At 42.3% G+C, this 15,106-nt stretch overlaps 1 protein-coding gene and 1 long non-coding RNA gene across 9 annotated transcripts in view; one reads left to right on the forward strand and one right to left on the reverse strand.

Moving 5' to 3' along the window:
* LOC116560485 (AP2-associated protein kinase 1) overlaps positions 1–3,810 on the forward strand; it is a 171,103-nt gene extending 167,293 nt beyond the window's left edge. For all 8 annotated transcript variants that reach the window (XM_032291860.1, XM_032291865.1, XM_032291864.1 and 5 more), the window contains one exon: positions 1,132–3,810. In XM_032291860.1, coding sequence (XP_032147751.1) covers positions 1,132–2,258 — 1,127 coding nt within the window. In that variant the 3' untranslated portion in view covers positions 2,259–3,810. The remainder of the gene's footprint in view (positions 1–1,131) is intronic.
* A 2,323-nt stretch (positions 3,811–6,133) lies between these two features.
* LOC116560489 lies at positions 6,134–14,583 on the reverse strand. Its single transcript, XR_004272989.1, has 2 exons — positions 14,450–14,583; positions 6,134–8,929 (listed from the first exon to the last, which is right to left on the reverse strand). It is a non-coding gene; the product is annotated as an uncharacterized LOC116560489 (long non-coding RNA).
* Positions 14,584–15,106: the final 523 nt, after the last annotated feature.

A 15,106-nucleotide genomic window follows, 5' to 3' on the forward strand; every position in this document is an offset into this window, starting at 1 on the left:
GGAAGAGGGTCAGTATGGGAAGGAGATGATTGAGTTGCATCTCTACAGAGGTTCTGGGTCATCTGTGGCTCCAAATCATTGTATCGAATATTCTTATCCTGGTGGGTTGGGAAAGTCCAGTAGTATCTCTTTACTGAGCCCATGGTGAAATGATACCTTTGCCCCCAACCACCCTTTCTCTGGATTCTTCTTGCTTAGTTACATATGCCTTTTTCCTGCCCTTTTGCTAACATGTGCCCAATGACATACTTCTAACCTGCTAATATTTCTTGGAAGGTAAGCTCTATTGCATTCTGATAATTGTCTATTTGATTTTAAAAGCCAGAGCACCCTGAGGCACCTCTACCTAGATAGAAATAGACTAGTATATTGGAGTTTGCTAATGCTTCTGTAATTGTAATGACCCACGCATTTTATTCCTTCTGCTTAAAGAAGTTTATGACAGATTCATTTAAGCAGAGGAGATCTTTATGAACTTAGAAAACTGAAAACAAAATTCTGAGGCAACTCCAGCTGAAGGTGATTTATTTGGTCTGCTTTCGATGCCGTATGCTCCCCTTAGAAGGTACCTTCAGTATTTATATTTTGGGCACTCTTGTGCTCTTTGAGTAGTGCTTATGATATAAGTCATCAAGTAAACTTGCATTTATCAAGCAGCCACATTCTGCTTCTTTGTTCCTCTGCATGTGGAGCAGATGACCACATGCCAGATTCTGAATTGAGTCATCCCCAGACAGTGTTTCTACATAATCCCAAACTGTCATGGTATATGTGGAGATGAATGACTGGGTTTGTTTTCATTCCATAATGAGCCAGTGCCAGGTAGAGCAGGTGTCCGTGCCTGGCCCTGTGTGTAGGAGCATTGCATAGTTAACGCTGAATGTCTGTGTGCCTAACATCTTCATCTCCTTTCCTGTACATCGTGCCTATCATGTTCCAAAACGTGAGACAGTGGTTGGTTGTGTTCCAGTTTGTGTGCAGTTTCCTTGCCTGACTTTTATTTTTCTGTTTTTCCTTTTGCATTTTCAACATCTATTATTTGGTCCCACAATGTTTTTGCCGCGGGTTGACCATTGAATGTTCCAAAGAGAATTGACCTATACATTAATTCTGCATTTTATGCTTTTCTAGGTCTCCAGAGAGAGTCCAGTCCCTGTCCTGTAGTAACTGTAGAGCACTTTAAAGAATCACTGGGTGTTAAAGGCCTTTCCCTATATCAAGACTCCTCCAGAGTACCTGGCACAAAGACTCAGAACAACTTGGAATCCGACTACTTGGCCAGAGATGGCCCTTCAAGCAACAGCTCATTCCACAGCAGCGAAGAGGAAGGGACTGACCTTGAAGGAGACATGCTGGACTGCAGTGGGTCTCGGCCTCTCCTTATGGAGTCTGAAGAAGAAGATGAGAGTTGCAGACCCCCCCAGGGGAAGCTGGGAGGAGCTGTTCCATTCACTCCACCAGAAGTCTCTACTGAGCAAGCAAAGACAGTGCAAGGTGGAAGAAAGAACCAGTTCTCAGCCCTCACACAGCCAACCACTGATGGGCTCAGTGAGCCAGATGTTTTTGCCATTGCTCCTTTCAGGAGCTCAAGGGTTCCAAATGATGACATGGACATTTTCTCCAAAGCCCCATTTGTCTCCAAGAGCAGTGTGGCTCCTTCGCAGCCAGAGGAGTCAGACGTGTTTTTGAGAGCTCCCTTCACTAAGAAGAAAAGCGTGGAGGAGTTAACAGTTACCCAGAGCACCTCTCAGGAGCTGCCTGCACAGGCTGGTCTCCTCAGTCAGACAGGTGACATCCCCTTGCCCTCAGGCCGTGAGAGAGCTGTATACACCTCTGTCCAAGCTCAGTATTCCACAGCTGGTTTTGTGCAACAATCTAACCTCCTCTCCCATTCTGTACAAGCAGCAGACCATCTGGACAGCATCTCTCCCAGGGGATCCTGCCTGGAATCGGGGAGTCATCCTAACGACAGAAACAAAGGACCTCAGCCCCAGAAAGAAGCTGTCTCAGGCCCTGTGGCTGGCAAACCATTCCGCCCCCAGTCCTTATCCAAGTATTCCCGTCACTATAGCCCAGAAGATGAGCCAAGTCCAGAAGCCCAGCCCATTGCTGCCTACAAAATTGTTTCACAAACCAACAAGCAGTCAATAGCTGGGTCTGTTTCCATCTCATCCCTTTCTTCCAGGACTACGGAGCTACCAGCTGCTGATCCATTTGCTTTAGCACCCTTCCCTTCAAAATCAGGCAAGAAACCCTAGGAGCAAAACCTGAGCCTCAGGCCTCTGTCTCTACCCCACCCTCAATACCCGCCAGGGCACTCCCAGCTGAGCCTTCCCAAGGAAAAATATTATCAGTTCTTATCTTTCAGTTCCCTGCGTCAGAGCAGAATTTCTTGAGTCAACAAACTCAGTTGCAGTGATACTTAGTTGAAGCCCCTTTAAGTTATATTCATTTTTTTGTTTGTTTGTTTATATTGATTTCTGGACTTTGAGGCATTTTCATCTCCTTCACAGAGGTCATCCACTTCCACCAAGAACTCTGTTTTTTTTTTCCCCCAGAAACTGTTTAAATCCAGAAATGCTTCACCCCAATCCCAAAGGGGCCTTATTGTTGCTAGTTTTAATTCCTGTAGCTCCTGTTCTAAGTCATGTCCATCGAATAATCAAGATTAGTCCCTCCACCAAATTAAGATTTAGTGCTCTTGAAAAGGGGAGATGTCTGATAAAAAGCCTGCACATCAACAGGAAGTATAATCCTGCACTAACTAATCATTCCTGTAGAAGCAGCAGCTCTAGGAGTCTCTGGATCTGTTTCTCAGTCTGTGTGCGAGCCAGGCTGGCCCTCGTGCATGAGCGTCTGTGGGTGTGGAATGTACGTCAGAGCCTATGTAGAGATACAGGCAGATGGGATAACTGCCTGTCTAGTCATGTTGGCAAGGCTTTCCCCACATCCATGCTTTTGAAATTAGTATGAGTGTACAGGTTTGTGTGTGCATGTATGTGTGCGTGTGCACAGGAAGCATTTCTCTTTAGTAAAGCCTGCCCCATCATGCCTTCCTCCACAGTCAGATCACTCATTTTTTGGTGTTTGCTCACCTAACTGACTTGAATGCTGTTTTATTTTATTTAGTTTTCTTCTTGTGGCAAAATTGAATACATTGGAAAATGTAGGGAAATCCTGCTAGAACTGATGTTTCAGAGTAAATTTTTTTTCTCTCCAGAATTTCCTGTTTGCTATTAACAAATTACATTTACCGGGTTGTAAAAAATTAATTTTCTTTATACATTCTCTCCTCACAGCAATAGAAAAGAATACCTTGTTACAGTTCCAGCCTCTGAGTATGTGGACTAAATGCCATCATTAGGAAATTCATTCATCATCAGACTAGGCTATAAACTAGGCTTGCTTATTTTGGGGTTGGTTTTTTTGTTATTGTTGTTTTACCCAAATCCTTGCCATCTTTCTCTGCTGCCCTTTGAGGAAATGTAAATCTGAGACATGGAAATAAGTGTTTGGGAAATGGGAAAGAGCTGAATCAGGTAGGCATGAAAACTTTTACATTCTCTACCGTCTTTAGACGTTGAAATAGGTCAGACAGGTTAACTGTTTTTTAAAATGTCTTTTATTTCTGGAAAGATCTGACTTATTCCTAGCTTTTTTCATCTCTATTATTAGTGCCTTAAAATAAAGCTGGCCAGGTGCGATGGCTCATGCCTGTTGTCCTAGCATTTTGGAAGGGTGAGGTGGGAGGAAAACTTGAGCCCAGGAAGTTCAAGACCAACCCTGGCAACACAGTGAGACCCTGAACCTACAAAAAAATTTTAAAATAGGCCGGGCGCAGTTGCTCACGCCTATAATCTCAGCACTTTGGGAGGCTGAGGCGGGTGGATCACAATATTGGGAGTTCAAGACCAGCTTGACCAATATGGTGAAACCCTATCTGTACTAAAAATACAAAAAATTAGCTGGGCATGGTGGCACATGCCTGTAGTCTCAGCTACTCAGGAGGCTGAGGCAGGAGAATCACTTGAACCTGGGAGGCAGAGATTGCAGTGAACTGAGGAAACGCCATTGCACTCTGGCCTGAGCAACAGAGTGAGACTCTAAAACATAAATAAATAAATAAAATAATTATCTGGGTATGGTGGCTTATGTCTGTAGCTACTCGAGAGGCTGAAGTGGAAAGATCAATTGAGCCCAGGAGTTCGAGGCTGCAGTGAATCATGAGTGCAGCCTGGGTAACAGAGTGCGACCCTGTCTCCAAAAATATAAAAATAAAGCCTATATCTCAATGGAAAGATTTCTGCTAAGACAGTTCAACTTAATAGAGTTGCTGCATTAGGTTTCAACATGAATGCTGTCACTTCGAGTAAAGGGTAAGTGATTTTTCCATTAGCTGTAGAAGTCTGGAGAGTTATTTACCAAACCAGATCAATGATTTAAAACTTATTGGAAATTCATCTAAGAATCAAGTCTAAATGCCCAATTCTATTGCAGTTCATTAGTGTGATATTCTTTAAAGTTCAGGAATATTGGCAGTAAAATATGAGCAGCTACTTTTCAACTCTTTTTCCTTTTTTTGGTTGGTCTCCACCTATTTCACATGTCCAGATTAAAACATAAATAGTTGGCATTGTGCCAAGATTTGGTTTTCCTACCAAGGTCTCAACTGTGCCAGAAATCTATGTCTTCCACTTTGGTGGATGCTAAACGTTTTTTCTGAGAATTTGCTTTTTTCAATTCTTGCTTCTGACTTTTCTATGTATGAGTGGATGCAAAATTGTCTTTCTAGTTGAATGAATAATTTTGGCTAATGCACATGGAACTTTGCACCGCAGATTCTTCCCATGGCCATTATCAAGTGAAACCCTCAAAAGCATGAACTAAGAGGCCAGGAATATTCAGGGAGAGCAGGGAGAGTTCTCACCCCAACTGAGAAATTCTATTTTTTTCCCGAGATGGAGTCTTACTGTGTTGCCCAGGCTGGAGTACAGTGGTGTGATCTCAGCTCACTGCAACCTCCACCTCCTGGGTTCACCACTGCACCCAGCCCAGAAATTCCCCTTTCCAAATATTCAGGATTATCTCTGTAACAGCCCTGCAAAATGTTTTTTCTTTGGTTATTTGATAATTCTCTTCTAATCAAGTGACTATTTTAATTCGCAAGGTCAAAATCAGAATAAAATCATGGTGATTGTACTATAGTTGACTACTTCATCAAACATGAGCTTGTATCCTTTTTAAATTTTTCACTGGAGGCCAGCGGCTCATACCTGTAATCCCAGCACTTTGGGAGGCTGAGGCAGGTGGATCACTTGAGGCCAGGAGTTTGAGATTAGCCTGGCCAACATGGTGAAACCCCGTCTCTACTAAAAATACAAAAATTAGCCGGGCATGGTAGCACACGCCTGTAGCCTGAGCTACTAGGGAGGCTGAGGCAGGAGAATCGCTTGAACCCAGGAGGTGAAGGTTGCAGTGAGCCGAGATTGTGCCATTGCACTCCAGCCTGGGCAACAAGAGCAAAACTCCTATCTAAAAAAAAAAAAAAAAAAAATTGTCGCTGGAGATATGGTGGGTGAAGACTCTACATACCTTCTTTGAATACAGAAATGGATGTAAACACATGCAAATTACTCTTGTTTTTTTTTCTTGGTGATACATGAAAAAACTTTGACTTGTGGATTACGCTAATTATTAGTAACTGTTATTCTGCAGACTTGTATTGCAGTAGGGTCTTATTTCCTTAAAGAGAAAAAAAATACAGTCATGCCCCACTTAATGATGGGGGAAACTGTCAGAGAAATGCATCCTTAGGTGATTTTGTCATTGTGTGAACATCACAGAGTGTACTTAGCATATAGATGATATAGCCTAATACCTACCTAGGCTACATGGTCTAGCCTATTGCTCCTGGGCTACAAACTGTACAGCATGTTACTGTACCGAATACTGTAGGCAGTTGTAACACAATGGTAAATATTTGTGTATCCATGTAGATATAGAAAAGGTACAGTAAAAATACGGTATAATTTTATGGGACCATCATGGTATATGTGGTTCATCATTGATGGAATCGTTTTTATGCAGCACAAGACTGCATATAATCAACAAATGTCTATACTTCTTGTTTTTATTTGTTGTGTTTTTGCTTTACACATTTGTTAGGGAATATAGAGCTTGTGTCCTTTCATTTCAGTGGAAAGCAATGAGCCAGAATATATTTATTCATAAAGCATTGAGCCACACATGCATTGATGAACCCTGAAAGAATCCACATTAATTGATTAACAGGAACTATTGAATTAATGATGTCATATGTGGTGAAAAATATTTAATATATTCGTTTCTTGGACTTACATACAGCCCTTTAGCTCCAAGTGCTTGGTTAGATTAGAAAATGGGACGAACACAATTTGATGCTGAAGCAGCTGCTGGGCAGCATGTAGGGAGTCTGGGTCATACACCCTATTTTGTTTTGGGTCCACTTATTATTGAGTTGAAAAGTCTCATATGTGTATACTAGAATGTATGTGTTTACAGGCCCATGTTGTATCCGAGTTTTCTCATGCAACTAAGATCTCTTTCTAAATGTTCTAAAAAGATACCAGTATCTTACTGGCCCATTATTTAGTAAGTTTTAGAATACATGTACATCAGTGTTTCCAACTACTTGGTGGACATTTCACTAATGCATCATGGAATCAGAAGAATAATCTGACAATGGAAATTCTATATTTGCTTCCCTAAAAGAATCAAAACATATATCAGATATAATGTGTGTGCAGTATATCACATAGGAAATTTTATTATAGAAAATGAGAGAAGGATGCTACTCAGTTCATTCTCTAGCAGGAAGAATACAGCTTAAAATCATTTGAGTCCCTTTAATAAAGAAAAGTGTGATTATCTGTTGTGTGTTTGGAACTGAAATTGGAGAACACATACCAGTCAACTGTGAAATGGTTGCTGGTCTCACAGATGTGGTTTTATCTGAGAAATCTGGAACCCAAATTATTTTGATGAAAGGTACATAAGGGAACTGCAGAAAAGACTGTAGCTTCTGAGGAGGCAGGAGTACTTTGTTAATGTCCAAACCACCTCTGAGTTCTAATGTTCCTATACCATCTAAAGAAGTAAACACTGAAAACTTTAAATGGGATCATCTAATTTAAATTCTTAGTCTTTTCTTTGTCTTTCTTAACTGATACTTGTAGTTTTGTTTTGTTTTTAACCACCAAGAACACTTGCAGATTTGTTACTGGAAACATCACTAAAGGAAAAGAAGAGTTTCAAAATGCTTGAAAATAAAAAGTAGTATGTGGTTGGGAATTGTTTTTGTTCAAGTTCCTGGAAGTCTTCCTGGCTTACCTCCCTTGTTCCTGTTCTCACTTCATTTCCTTACTTGACATTCCGCTTTTTTGAGCATATCAATAAGTGCATGATGAAATGCACAGTTGAATGATCATGTAAACTTTAATTGCATCCTTTGTTGCTGTAAACAGTTTCTTCTTAAATTTCAGCCAAGTCTGTGACAATCTCACCAATAAGAATGAAATGGGTGGGGTGTGGTGGCTCACACCTATAATCCCAGCACTTTGGGAGGTTGAGGTGGGCAGATCGCTTGAGCTCACTGGTTCCAGACCAGCCTGGGCAATGTGCCAAAACCCTGTCTGTACAACAAATACAAAAATTAGTCAGGCATGGTAGTGGATACCTGTAGTCCTAGCTTCTTGGGAGGCTTAGATAGGAGGATGGCTTGAGCATGGGAGGTTGCAGTAAGCCAAGATTGTGTCACTGCACTCTAGCCTGGATGCAATAGAGCCAGACCCTGTCTCAAAAAAAAAAAAAAAAAAGAAAAGAAAAGAAAAGAAAAAAATGGCTCACTTCCCTATTACGTACTAAAAGAAAGGTAGGTTGGCAGGACCCCAGCCTTAGCCTTACTCTGTAGTGACACAACCCAGAGGGACCTCTCCTGGAATGCAGGGTCAAGTTTATGTGTGAAGGGACTTAGAATAGCTGGCAAAAATGGCTACATGTTAACCATTCATGGCTTAGTCTAGTATTCCCATAATTTGTAATTCCATAAATTTATTCTCAACTGTCTCCCAGCCATCTCTAATAGGAATATATGTGCCCCAGTTTTGACAATGCTCTTGAAACCAAGTTAGTGTTACCTGCATTGCCTTAGAACTATATGTACATGTTAAAGGGAGCCGTTTGATTCCTTTAATGTGTACATATAGGAATTGCAGAATTGGTTTTTACCCATACCAGTTAAAGTAGGTTAGGTTAGTCTTTGGGGGCAGGGTGAGACAGGGCAGGCTTTTCACTCTGAAATGGCAAATTAGCTGTATTCTTTGAGTCTACCAGAGATTCCCATTTGAGTGTGAATGGGGCGTGTGTGTTTGTGTGTCTGTGTGTATGCTTATTCATCCTCATGGTTTCTTCTGTAGTGTTAATTCGGGCTTTCCTGATAAAGGCATCCAAAGAGTACTGAGAAGTGACCATAGGTATGTGGCATGAGTCAATTTGGTTCCTTTTGCCCAAAACTCTCAAAGTTACAATTGGAGTTCTTCTCGACAAAAGGTTGGGGAAATCAGCCATGACTTTATCTTCATTCCCAAGTACACATCTTACCCACAAGGATAAAACTCTGTAGGGCTCATCCTGAGGGCTCATGTGTTGCATTGGGAGGGCAGCAGTGACCAGAACACCACAAGGCCCACAATATGTTTTGAATGGGGGAACATTTAATGTCATTCGTTAGGAGATAGAAACCAAATAATAAAGGACAAGGACCATGCTCATTCCGTGGAGAAGAGGTGAACTCCCTTTGCTATTTGGAATGGATTAAATAAGGAGGCCACCCCAGCCAGAAGGAGTATTGAAGTCATCAGGCCTCAGAAAACAATGTGCACATAATCTTGGGCTGTGAACAAGAGAAAAGAGGGGAGAAAACATGAAAGTCAATCTTAACAATTTTGCAATACCTCTTATTTGCAGACCATTGGATTTATGTTACTGCACTCTTGGTGTGATTTATCATATGTATCTGATAGTTTTTATGAATTGTTTTAAGTTGTAAACTCCTATACCCTTTATTAAAATGGACCGAATTAAATGATTTATGCTTTGTGCTATTTCTTAACTCAGATCTCCCTAGGATTGAAGGGATTCATAGGTATCTTTCACTTAGTGTGAAGCGTAGTAGTATACTTTTATATTCCTAAAGAGAGGACAGCATTAAGAGAAGTCTAAGAGAGGCCAGCATTAACCTCAAGAGAGAAGTCTAAGAGAGACCAGCATTAACCTCAAGAGAGAAGTCTTAGGAAAAAAATATACCTACGAATTTTAAAAATCCATACTGGGAAGGAGAACCTGCCTATTTCCTCTCCAAATTTGAGAAAATAACACAGAGTGGTATTTGCCTGAACTTTAATGAGCTTGACTTTGTCATGATTCAGGGAGAATGGGTAACACCTCTGCTGAGTTTGCAGAGGTGGTGTTTGAACAAGACCCAGGAATCCAAAGAGTTCTGGTGTTATATGCATGAGTGAAGCCAAAGTTGCCTATTTCTGAAAATTTAAGACCTAAATATATACCCCACCAAATTCTACAATGTGAAGTTCTTATCCTTTTCCTATTTCAAGTTAACATTAAGCAAAAGCACAGTCTTTTTTGTCTGTTCCTCCGCAGTTGCTCTGGGGAAAGCTCTTTTCACACTGCCACTGAGCCTTCTGTTAAGGTGGGCCCTGCCTTCCAAGTAGGGAACACAGGAGTTGTAAGCACAAGCTCCCACAGGTGGGCTCTGCATTCACTGTGTCTCACTTTTGCCCTTAAAGCTAGTTGGTAATAGACCAGCCAGGGAGGAGGTGCCCTTATATCACCCCTTAACAGCCAAGTGAGGAACCAGGGTGAGACCCAGGGGAAAGCCATGAGCAGGTGGTTTAGATCTGCTTCTCTAGATTTAAGTCAAAGTTATTTCCCCGTCCCCTGTTACGTATTTTTCCTTGAGTTCCTCTTTTCTTATATTGGAGTAGTAAGAGTAAGTAGTAAGGGCTTAGCTTAGCATGTCAGATTACATGAAAGGAGACCAAGTAGTCCCTCAACCTGCTATTATATAAGCTTAGCCCAGATGCCCCAGAAAGAGACATATTCTCTTCAGAATGCAGCCCAGGTGCGGACGTGGATAAAGGACTAATGGGAGAAGCACATGGGCATATTTGAATGATCAAGCAGCTACGCTCAGCAGCAGAGGAGAAACTCTGTAGAGAAGGAACAGATGAAGGAATAATAGTAACACGTAAAGGGACAACAAGCACACCTAGCACTCAGTTCGTGGCTTTTAAATACCATTCTCTAATAAAAAGAGCCAGGGCTCCATGGAGAAATGGCTGATTCTAGGGCTAGCGTAGGAAATATACAAGATGAACCAGGAGCATCTTGTACTGCAGTGCCAGAAGGTTAAAAAGTACTTAAAAGCCGGGCGCGGTGGCTCAAGCCTGTAATCCCAGCACTTTGGGAGGCTGAGGCGGGTGGATCACGAGGTCAAGAGATCGAGACCATCCTGGTCAACATGGTGAAACCCCGTCTCTACTAATAAAAAATACAAAAAATTAGCTGGGCATGGTGGCGCGTGCCTGTAATCCCAGCTACTGAGGAGGTTGAGGCAGGAGAATTGCCTGAACCCAGGAGGCAGAGGTTGCGGTGATCGCGCCATTGCACTCCAGCCTGGGTAACAAGAGTGAAACACCGTCTCAAAACAAAAAAACAAAAAAAAAAAAAAAGAATTAAAAAAAAAAAATGGGGCCAGGCGCAGTGGCTCACCCCTGTAATCCCAGCACTTTGGGAGGCTGAGACAGGTGGATCATGAGGTCAGGAGATCAAGACCATCCTGGCTAACATGGTGAAAACCTGTCTCTACTAAAGATACAAAAAATTAGCTGGGCATGGTGGCGGGCACGTGTAGTCCCAGTTAGGAGGCTGAGGCAGGATAATCGCTTGAACCCGGGAGGCGAAGATTGCAGCGAGCCAAGATCGCACCACTGCACTCCAGCTTGTGCAACAGAGTGAAACTGCACTTAAAAAAAAAATGTTAGGCCGGGCATGGTGGCTCATCCCTGTAATCTCAACACTTTGAGAGGCTGAGGTGGGTGGATCACCTGAGGTCAGGAGTTTGAGACCAGCCTGAACAATATGGAGAAACCCCGTCTCTACTAAAAAAAAGTACAAAATTAGCCGGGCAGGGTAGCACATGCCTGTAATCCCAGCTATTCTGGAGGCTGAGGCAGGAGAATTGCTTGAACCCAGGAGGGGGAGGTTGCAATGATCTGAGATCATGCCATTGCACTCCAGCCTGGGTAACAAAAGTGAAACTCCATCTCAAAAAAAAAAAAAAAGTTAAAGTGGTAAATTTTAGCCTGGGCAATATAGTGAGACCTCATTTCCACAAAAAGTTTAAAAATTAGCTGAGTGTGGTGGTTCACACCTGTAGTCCCAGCTACTCAGGAGGCTGAGATGGGAGGATCACTTGGGCCATGGAGGTGAAGGCTGCTGTGAGCCAAGATCATGCCACCACTCCAGCCTGGATGACAAAGCGAGATCTTGTCTCAAACAAAATAAAAATTTAAATTTAAAATGTTAGGCTGGGCACAGTGGCTCACTCCCTCATCAGTTGCGATGAGCCGAGATCACGCCATTGCATTCCAGCTTGGGCAACCAAAGCAAAACTAGAGTTTCGCTCAGGCTGGAGTGGTGGCATGATGTTGGCTCACTGCAGCCTCGACCTCCATGGCTCAATGGCTCCGGTGATCCTCCCATCTCAGCCTCCTGAGTAGCTGAGACTACAGATGTGAATTACCAAACTCAGATAATTTTTTAATCTTTTGTGGAAATGAGGTCTCACTATATTGCCCAGGTTAAAATTTACCACTTTAACGTTTTTTTGTTTTTGTTTCTGTTTTTGTGTTTTCTGACATGGATGACAAAGCAAGATCCTGTCTCAAAAAAAAAAAAAAAATGTGTATATATGTGTGTGTGTGTGTGTGTGTGTGTGTGTGTGTGTGTGTGTGTCAGGCATGGTGGCTCATGTCTGTGATCACGGCACAGAGGAGGCCAAGACAGGAGAATCATTTGGGACTAGGCATCTGAGACCAGCCTGGGCAAACACATTGAATTCCCATCTCTACCAAAAGAAAAACGGAAAAATAAAGAGTCGTGGGAACACAAGAGCCAACATGAAAAAACTCCCAATGGTCAAAGCTAGAACAAATTGAGCAATAAAATAAACACTATATTATTAGATTATAACACATAGGATAAACATCCATGAGCCCATACTGGTATAAAAAATGATTAAATAAATAAACAGGATAAATGTGGGAAAAAATCTCTCACACAGAAATTCAATTAATCCCTCCCACAGGAAGTGGAACTCAAGACTTTCTGTATTGAAACCCAGCCACACTCTTTCATTTTTGTATTGCCTGTGGCTGCTTTTGCTCTACAAGGACATGGTGGAGGCGCTGCAACAGAGACCATGTGGTCTACAAAGACAAAAATATTTACCCTCTGGCCCTTTACAGAAAAGTGACTTGACCCCCACTCTAACTAATTCTTGCAACCTGCTCCTCTCACCTCCTGCCCCTGATAAGCACATTCTACTCAGCAAGCTGGGGTCCCCTTCCCTGCTAGGGCCCCTCATTAGCAGAATCCCTCCAGGACAGCTCAGCCTGGCTTGCTTCTGCAGAGCCCGCTTGGCCCATAGGAAAGTCTTGGCATCCTTGTCCCACAAAATATCGGGAATGCAAGCTGGTCTCCTGTTCCTTCTCTCTTTGCTCTGCCACTTGTGGGCTACTTGGACCTGCCTCCCATCTCTGGAATTTATCCCCAAACTCCTGAGGACACTCCAAGGACTATCTTACCATATTTTATCCCAAAATTGGGGAGACTGACCCCAAAATTTCTGCAGGTCAGGAAGCCTGCAGCCAGAGAGCGAGACTTCACCCTCCTCTATCATAGGCACCCTGGGACCTATAAGTCTCGGTTGGCTTGTCTTCTGTAACCTGGATGGGTTGGGTGGAGGTGTCACCGTTTTGTTTTGTTTTTTAAACATATTTCAGGAAGCCTAACCACTTTAAAATGTTTTTGGCCTTATCACCCAATGTCCTTGACTTGGAGGCTTAAGCCAAAACTCCAAGTCAGCAGGAAAGTCCCAGTCCATACCCTGTTACACAGGGCTACCACGCTGGGTAACTCCTGTAACGATTCACATTGCATCCTATTTTATTGTGGCCCCTGGAGTTAAGCAGGACACACCCTTCATAACCAGAAGAGGTAGCCCTCCAGCTACATCTACATATACAGAGCTGCAAACCTGAATGACCAGGTGTTCCCAGGTATTCTCTTAGATCTCAAATCTAAGGACACCTGGCTTTGGAGGTAAAAGGAGAGTACAGTTTGATGAAGGAAATCAAGGTTTTGTTGGTTATTGAGGTAATCATTAGGTATAAAATAGTAGAAGAGCTATAAAGCTTGTAGAGAAATTTTGGGAAATATAAAAGCAGGAACTTTGTTTTAAAATGTTTATTCCAGGTCTGGCATGGTGGCTCAGGCCTGTAATTCCAGCACTTTGGGAGAAGGATGCAGGAAGATCGCTTGAGGAGTTTGAGAACAACCTGTGCAACATAGTGAGACCCCATCTCTACAAAAATAAAGATAAGAAAATAACTGGCACTGTGGTGTACACCTCTAGTCCCAGCTACTCAGGAGGCAGAAGTGGAAGTATCACTTGAGCCCAGGAGTTTGAAGCTGTAGTATACCCTGATCCCACCACTTCATTCCAGCCTGGAAGACACAGCAAGACTGTGTCTTAAATATGTGAAAGGTTTATTCTGGATTATTTAAGAAAGATTTTCTCCCTCTTAATTAACAAACGAAAGGCAGTGCAGAGGGAGCTGTATGTAATTAGAGTGATAAATGGAAAGTACTGTCTTCATTGTTATATGCTTAACCTTTTTTGAGACCTTCACCAACCTCTTAGTAAAAATAAGGTCACAGTACAATGTGACTCTGTCTCTACTCCCACCTTCCCTGTGGAAACAATGACTGACATCTCTTTCCATCCATTCCTGGGATCATGTGTGCTTGGAATAGGTTCTGTTCTGCTACCATTTACTCATTTTTTTCTTCAACTGCTCTGCTGCCTGCGACCAAATTAGCCCCAGAAGGTTGTTAACAGAAAAATTTTAGACAAATTAAATTTAACAGAGCTTAATTGAGCAAAGAATGATTCACAAATCAGGCAGCTCCCAGAACCAGAATAGATTCAGAGCAACTCCAGGATTGTCACATGACTGGATAAGATTTATGGACAGAAAAAGGAAAGTGATCTATAGAAAATAGAAGTGAGGTATAGAAACAGCTCAATTGGTGACAACTGGGGATTTACCTTATTTGACCTGGTTTGAACATCTGACTGCCTGTGGTTGACTGAAATTTGGCTCCTGTGACTGGCTGAGACTCATTGCTTGTTAGAAGAGTATGTTTACACATCAAGTTGGGTTACAATTCACTGTGTTTAGAAAAACGTATCTTAAAATATGTAAGGAGGCAGCTTTAGGCCAAACTTAACCATTTTCTCCTTTTGAACAACCTCTCAATTTGAGAGATTAAAACTTTAGGCATTGATATAATTCTGTCACCATCATACATGGAATTATTTGGTTTCAAATTTCACTGAGAAATAGAAGAACAGTGGGTTTTGTAAGGTGGGAACAAAGAAACAGAACAATAGGAAAAAAACCTGATTGGCTAAGGGTTAGAGCAGAGGGGGACTTCCTTATCATGCTGGAATCTCCTGTTTTCAGGAGAAAAAAAGAAACAGGTCTGTTGGGGGGGTCTATCTGCCTCCTTCAAGTTTCAGTTTGATTACATTTAGCATGAGTCACTCCATTTTGGTTTGTTCTGGTCTGTTGGGACCTGGCACAGGGGCTCAGTCCAAAACAATGGCCTCCCATAATTTTATTTAACAAGACCAAGGCACCTATGGTGTAATGTCTTCCCACTTCTCCTGTTCAGATGGGGGCCGCTGCAGCCTGCTTCAGAC

This window comes from Sapajus apella, unplaced genomic scaffold, assembly GCF_009761245.1.
Source record: "Sapajus apella isolate SASKATOON/1434 unplaced genomic scaffold, GSC_monkey_1.0 scaffold26, whole genome shotgun sequence".
NCBI classification, from domain to species: domain Eukaryota; kingdom Metazoa; phylum Chordata; class Mammalia; order Primates; family Cebidae; genus Sapajus; species Sapajus apella.